The sequence below is a fragment of the Oryzias melastigma genome, linkage group LG4 (genome assembly GCF_002922805.2).
Source record: "Oryzias melastigma strain HK-1 linkage group LG4, ASM292280v2, whole genome shotgun sequence".
NCBI lineage: Eukaryota > Metazoa > Chordata > Actinopteri > Beloniformes > Adrianichthyidae > Oryzias > Oryzias melastigma.
This window is the reverse complement of record NC_050515.1, coordinates 17,798,283-17,805,701: the sequence shown is the minus strand read 5'-3', so window position 1 is coordinate 17,805,701 and position 7,419 is coordinate 17,798,283. Positions and strand designations below refer to the sequence as shown.

Sequence of the window (7,419 nt, the reverse complement as noted above, 5' to 3'; positions counted from 1 at the left end):
CACTTTGTGCTTCGTTCTGTGAAAAAAAAATGAAGAAATATAGATATTCTATTTTTTATGACAGTAGGTAACTCCCTTTTTAGTATAAATAAGTTTGTGTTAGTAAGACATAATTCCAAGGGGTGTAAAATTCAAATGTACTAAATGTGCATATTAATGCCTTAGTGGTTTTTTTTTACTTTCTTGGGGTCTTGGTTTGATTGTTTCTAAGTTATTTGTTAGTATTTTTTGCTTCTGAGCTGCAGTGTAGCAATCTGCTTATGTGTTCAAACTTTCTACAGTTTTTCTTTTTAGATTTTACAATTGGTTGGTGATCAGTATTTCTAAACTTTAAGTTTTAATTCATTTTTGGTAAAAGTTGAAAAAAAAACATGATGTTGAAGCCCTGCTAATGTGACAGAAATAGCTCCAGTGTAGAGATTTGTATGTTGTTACCTATACTTATTAATTTATATATATATATATATATATATATATATATATATATATAATTCAAATAATTTCAGCCTAGAGCTTATTTCTCATCATTAGGCTTTTATTTTAATCACATGTGATAACATAATATTCATTAACATAAAACTAAACTTGTTAACCTTTTATTCTTACCAAATAGTTGTATAAGTAGAAGCAGTATCACACATCTCAAGGAATTACTTAAACTAAATCATTAATGTTGCCCTAATCTATACAATATTCATTTGCACTAAAGTTGAACATATGCATTTTTATCACAAAAAAAGCATTCTACATTCTGGGTTTTCATATTTACAAAAGTAAAATTTTACAAATAGTACCGATGAACTATCAATATATTTGTTTGTTTCACAGAGCCCTGCTGCCCGATGAACATAACAGTAAATCAGGTGACTCAGGCAATGACAAACGTCACATGGTCCCACGCCAAAGGAGCCCGCTCTTTCATCACCTCCCTGACCTCCCCACGCGGTCACGCTCGCTGCCACACGCAGGACTCGCACTGCCTTATGGGCTGCATCACCTGTGGCACTAACTACTCTGTTACCATGGAGACCTACAGCCCCACTGGGCACTTGTCCACCTGCACGTACCAGGGATTCTCTTCCAGTGAGTACTGTTTTATGCATAATAAAAAATTGATAGAGGAAGCAGTTTTGTCTGATTCATACATTTTTGATATAACTTTAAATAAAATGTATTTTCTAAAAATATGAAGATTCATTTATTTTTGTAAAGATGAGTTTACATCTTCATATTATTAGAATTTTTTTTTACAAATTTATTGAAAAACACAACACTTCATATGTTGCTTTATAAGATTTTACCTGTTGAAGTTTAATGCTTTTTAAACAGACTTTTAAATTCAAATTTTCAAGAATTGGGTGAAGAGATGTTATTTATTTAGATGCAAAACAGAAAAAAATGTAAGGGCTAATTTGTATTTTATTTAATGAAAATAAATTTGAAAGTCCAGTCTTTTGTTATAAGACGGAGTATTAGAGCCATTTTACAAGACTTTTCTTTTTTGTTTACTACGACTTTGAAGTCGTAAATTTACGAGAAAAAAGTAATCAATTTACGACTTTAAATCTCATGATATTACTTTTTAGATATTTCTTTCATTTATTATTCAAGTTTTATTCATGCATTATTTTTTTTTGCTTGTTTATCTGATTTATTTAGTATTTTTTGAGAAATTTTAGTTATTTTATCTTTAATTCAGCAATTTTTTTTTGGTTACAGGTGGCTGTGAAACTGCTCACATCATATGACTTTCAAAATAAGGAAGCCTATTTTAGTAGCATAGTGTTCTAGTAGGACCCTTTTCAAAAACATGTTTAAAAAGTTAGAAAAAGTTAAAAGCTGCTGATGCAGTCAACAAAGCATTTCATTTTTCTCTGAGAAGACTTTATAAAGCCTAAAAGCCACATGTGTAGTAACATAAGCCTCAGCATGGTGAAACACAACCTATTGATGTTCCTTTGAGCAAGGTTTTACATTATATTTCATTTGTGTGTGTGTGTTTCTTTTAAATGCAGGCCCCTGCTGCCCGTCGGGCGTCAAGCTGTACAGAACGACCGACAACTCCTTTCAGGTTTACTGGCGCTCCACAGGCAGCCAATACAGCATCATAGCGGAGCTGGTGGGGAGCAACAACAGTTACAACTGCACTGCTTTGCCCGGGCAGAACAGTTGCAGCATTGACAACGTCCAGTGTGGAGATGTCTTTCATGTTACTGTAGCTCCACTCACAGCAGAGGGCGTAAAAATCCTCTTCTGCCCACAAAGACTTTATTCAGGTAAAATTAAATGACTTGTGTTGGATTTGTCTTGTGATTTTAAGATAAGCAATTCATGGATTATTTTTTTGTGTGTGTTTTTTTTTTTTTTTTTTATTCAGTTACTTGTTTGGGGAGCAGCATTGGCACAGGTGAGTACTTAAGAATCAAATAAGATTTTGTAACCATTAATGTTAAGAAAAAATCTTAGCACATTTTGAATATTATGTGATATTTCTAATATCACATCAATTGTGTTTCAGTGATTTATAGAGGAAAGCGGAGCCTGGCCTGATAGATGGTAAATTCAACATATTTATCTACTGTTTGAATGCCAATTATAAGCCCATATTGTTTACAAATAGGCAAATGAGAATGTTCTAATTATATTTGCTTGATTTAAGAGACAAATAAACCCAATATAATCATCAATTATCTAAAATTAGACACAATTTTTTCATTATTTTGCAAAAAGGTGAAATAATTTCAACACTTGTATTTTCACATTGGGAGTTTAGGGCTTAGGACCATCAGACATGCTTTTGTGACTTTTTTTCAATTATATTATAGAGAATATTTCATTTATTTAAATTAATAATGTCTATACACTGCACCAATGTACTCCTTTTTCTGTATGTAAAATTTTTAGGAGAGTAATTGTTTTCAAGTTGCATTTATAACTTTTGTCCACTAGATGGCGGAACTCTTTTCCCAAAAGCACAGTGCAAAAATTCAGTGTATTACCTTTTTAAAACACAAGAAAAATATAGTTTAAAATATATTTTTCACTATTTATGATGATTTTTACAATAATAGTTAATCTAATAGTTTTTTTAAGATCTTACATTTTTATGGAAAATTCAATTTTGCATTCACATTGTTGTATTATATCCTACTCGTGCCTAAATAAAGCAGTTTTGGTGTTTTACTTCCACAGCTTCCTTCTCCCAGAGGCAAGACATCTTCATCTTCTTTCTGCATCAACTCTTCTCTACTAGAATAAACTTCATAGTGAAACACAGACCGAGAAAATTTTGACAGAAAATAATCAGCCTTTTGACAAATGGATAATGAAGAATAAATTGTTATTTTTTTGTTGTTGTTTTTTTTATGTTGATCATCATATTTTTTTAAATGCCTTTAGTGGTATTTATAGAATTAAAAGAAATCATTTTGGCGTGGAGGCTACACTAAAACACAACTCCATGCTCAATCATGTGCACAAATATGTTTAAAAATTCTACATTTACAAATACGTTTCAAACACAAATGTTTCAGCAATCAGAGCACATTTTGTACTGAAAGAACCAATTCAGAATGTTGTTATTTTCAGCCCCAAGTTGAAGGCCTCCTGTGATGAAGCAGCAAAAACAATCTGTTGCACTTAAAAAACAGAAGATTGTGTTTCCACAGTGTTGTTTTTCTGTTGATCATTTTCAGGATGTTATTGAAGTGTTTTGAAATATGTGAGAATGTATAAAAAAGATCCATATTTCATTTATTAAAGAATTCCAGCATCATTTCTGACTTTTGTTTCTTGTGTGTCTGAATTTTCTTTGTAAAAGGCTGTACAAGAGTTCAGATGGAGACAAGTCAGTGCTCAATTCATCAAGGAAAAATACATCTGGGTTCTTCTATACTGTTCTGCACTCAGGAAGGCCAACATACACATGAAAATAAGTTTAAACTATTTCAGACATAAAGCTACCTTATTAAACACATGTTTATGTCACAGTGAATCTTCATAAACTTAATGACTCTTTTTTGTAGATTGATATTTTGAGTCCTGTTTCGGTTCCATGAACAATTGAATCCGTTTCTTTCCAGTCAAATCTTCAGCGGATGGATTACAGATTACCTGCCCACTTAATAAGCTACACCTTGCCAGTACCAGGTTGGACCCCCTTTTGTCTTCAGAACTACCTTAATCCTCAGTAGCATTGATTTAATAAGGTACTGGAAACATTCCTCAAGAGAGTTTGGGGTCCAGATGATAGCATCACACAGTTGATGCAAATTTGTCGGCTGCACATCCATGATGCCGATCTCCCGTTCCACCACATCCCAAAGGTGATCTATTGGGTTGAGATGTGGTGATTGTGGAGGTCCTTAGAGTCTCATTGAGATGTTCAATAAACCAGTCTGAGATGATTCCAGGTTTATCAGATGGTGCCTTAACCTGCAGGATGGACATGGTCAGCAGCAATACTCAGGTAGGCTGTGGTATTGTCATCATGCTCAATTGGTACTAAGTGTGGCAAGAAATTATCCCCCACACCATGACACCACCGCCACCACCACCAACCTGAACCGTTGAAATGAGCCAGGATCCATGCTTTAATATTTTGACTCGACCATCTGAATGTTGCATCAGAAATACAGACTCATCAGATCAGGCAACGGTTGTCCAATCTTCTATTGTCCAATTTTGGTCACCCTGTGAGAATTGGAGCCTCAGTTTCCTTAAGCTGACAGGAGTGTGTTCTTCTGCTGCTGTAGTCCCTCTGCCTCTAGGTTGGACGTCTTGTATGTTCAATGATACTCTTCTGTAGACCTCAGTTGTAATTAGAGGTTGTTTGAGTTACTGTTGCTTTTTATCAGCTGGAACCAGTCTGACTATCCTCCTCTGGCATCAAAAAGGCATTTCTACCTACAGAACTTCCCTTCACTGGATATTTTCTTTTTTCTGACCATTCTCTGTAAACCTTAAAGATGGATGTGTCTGAAAATCCAAGTAGATCAGCAGTCTCTGAAATTTTCAGACCAGCAACCATAAGTCACTTCAATCACCTTTCTTTCCCCATTCTGATGCTCGGTTTGAAGTCCAACAGATCATCTTGACCATATATATCTACATGTATTGAGTTACTGTGATTGACTGATTAGAAATTTATGTGAACGAGCAGTTGGACAGGGGTGCTTAATAAGGTGATCACTGAGTGAAGTTTGCAGCTGCACTTCTTACATCCCTTGGCATACAAAAAGATTAAATTGGTTTACGTTTGTTACAATCTGTTGAGCTTCTATTTCAGGCTAATCCACATTAGATAATTGAACCAAAGAGAAAATATTAACTTCAAAATTATTTTTGAAGGAAGAAAAAAATAACAATCTGCTCAAATGTACTGTTCTGGTTATGCCATCAAAAGAGTCCATAACTACTGATTAACCTTGAACATTACAGTAACATTGTTTGCATTCATCATATGGAAATAAACTGTGCTCATTTAAATAGAAAAAAAAATGATTGTAGATAAATCAAGGTGCTTCCTCTGTTAAATGTAGAATTTTTTACTGAAAAATTGGTGAAGTAAGTGGAAAAGGTTCTACAAAAGCTGGATTTTTGTTTCACAGAGAAGAAAATCTTTAAGATAAACTAAATTTCTGTGGCCTCTTTATCAATGACTCATTGGTACCAGTCTGCCCTACTTCTGTCTTTTTATTTCTATAACCTTTAATTGACTTTTTGAATACTCTTTTTCACAGAGATGCAGTAGATGGCTGAGAAATTATGACGTTTAACAAATAGAAACTAGATGAAAGTCACAACAAAATTGTACCATTTACAATGGAGAAGTTCAAAAAAACATTTTATTTTCTCCCAAAACAGGCAAAGTTTTATAAATGTTTTATTGCTAGAAACAAACGACATAAGTTTGTTTAAATACCTTGAAGATTTAGTAAGAGGTTGCATGACAATATGCTTGAGTACCTGTGACCTGTAACATTTTAAACACCTGGAGAATATAACAGTTCCATTAATATACAAAGGGGTAGAAGGCGTTCACATCACCTGTCCTGATTTAACATGCCTCAAAATCCTTCTTTTGTTCGTCCTGGGCAGCACATTTCCTCACAGGTTTCATATTGACTTCCTTCTTTTCTAATTCTCAATGAACTGGGAAGTGAGAGTCTTTTATTCTACTGATAAAATGTCTTTTTTAGCCAAGCATTTGGCCTACATAAACCCAGCTTTGGGACCAGCATGACTATGAGGAAACAAATGTCGTACTTCGTCCAAACATATTATCAAACTTTTACAAAAGCTTAGGAACTAGAAAAGTTGGAAGCAGTTCCAGCATGGCTTGTTTGTCAGTACATCCCATTGTGATGAAGTCCCAATTCCCAAGAATGCATTGTTAACTATAGTTTCAGAAACATTTGTCTCTTTTGCCCTGGCGACCCCTCCCAAAGCTTTATCTGTGCTATCTCTGTAGTTCAACCATTCACTGCTTTCTCATGTTTAGTCATACGATTACAAAAACCGATAAATTTTGGATGCTGACCATAATTGAGTCCTGATTCTTCCAGTTACTGTAGGAGGGAAGTGAAAATTTGTTCCTGGGCATCTGTACTTGACAGATTGGATGGGCAAGAATGTTTCATGTTTGAATCATTTTAAATTGATATTTGAGAACTGATTTTATAAGGATTGTGTCAATTTGTAATTACCTTGAACTGAATTTCTGAATAAAAGGGAAAAAAGAGAGAGATTTCTTACACCTGTGTTCCTGTGAAAAGAAGCCTCCATTTATAAATTGGCATTACACACAATAGATATATTTCCTTGAATTTGGGAGTTCGGCTAGTGTCTGCATATAAATATAATATAGAAATTAACTCTCTAGATTATTTTCTAGTTTTTTAAAACATTTTAAATAAGCGTTACTCAGGATAACCACCTGTTTCGCTATAGATATATATATTTTTGACTTCTCCTGTCCAGCAGTTGAGCAAATAATTAAGAGACTGAAGGTGTCATAAGTGGAACAGATGTCAACTGTTATGTGTCTTTGGACACACAATATACTTGTATAAGCCCATGTTTTAATTTGGGCCTATTTTTATTGGTATTTGTGTGGAGAAAGTTAGGTGATGAGAGAAAAGGGAGGGGAAGAGGTTAGATTAAAGGGCCATGCTATCTTTAGCCTTTCAGAGTAAACTATATCCATAAATATAATAATACATTACCATTTTGCACTCTTTAGAGCAAATTACTTATGAAATATAAGTTAATTTTGGGAGTTCTTTCCCTATAACGCAAGCAAGACGCCTCGATCTCTGAGGCGCTGCCTTTTACTCCTTGTGGGTGCCGCCCATTGCATGACTAGAGCGGGCCTTGGCGGCGAGTCTGCATTTCTCCCATGAAAAACAACAACATCCG

At 34.3% G+C, this 7,419-nt stretch overlaps 1 protein-coding gene across 1 annotated transcript in view; it reads left to right on the top strand.

Annotated features, from left to right (window-relative positions):
• Positions 1 to 3,775, top strand: part of LOC112150165 (fibronectin type III domain-containing protein 7) — a 10,296-nt gene extending 6,521 nt beyond the window's left edge. Inside the window, exons 10-14 of the mRNA XM_024278189.2 lie at positions 829 to 1,083; positions 2,016 to 2,276; positions 2,378 to 2,407; positions 2,519 to 2,556; positions 3,193 to 3,775. Coding sequence (XP_024133957.1) covers positions 829 to 1,083; positions 2,016 to 2,276; positions 2,378 to 2,407; positions 2,519 to 2,550 — 578 coding nt within the window. The 3' untranslated portion in view covers positions 2,551 to 2,556; positions 3,193 to 3,775. The remainder of the gene's footprint in view (positions 1 to 828; positions 1,084 to 2,015; positions 2,277 to 2,377; positions 2,408 to 2,518; positions 2,557 to 3,192) is intronic.
• Positions 3,776 to 7,419: the final 3,644 nt, after the last annotated feature.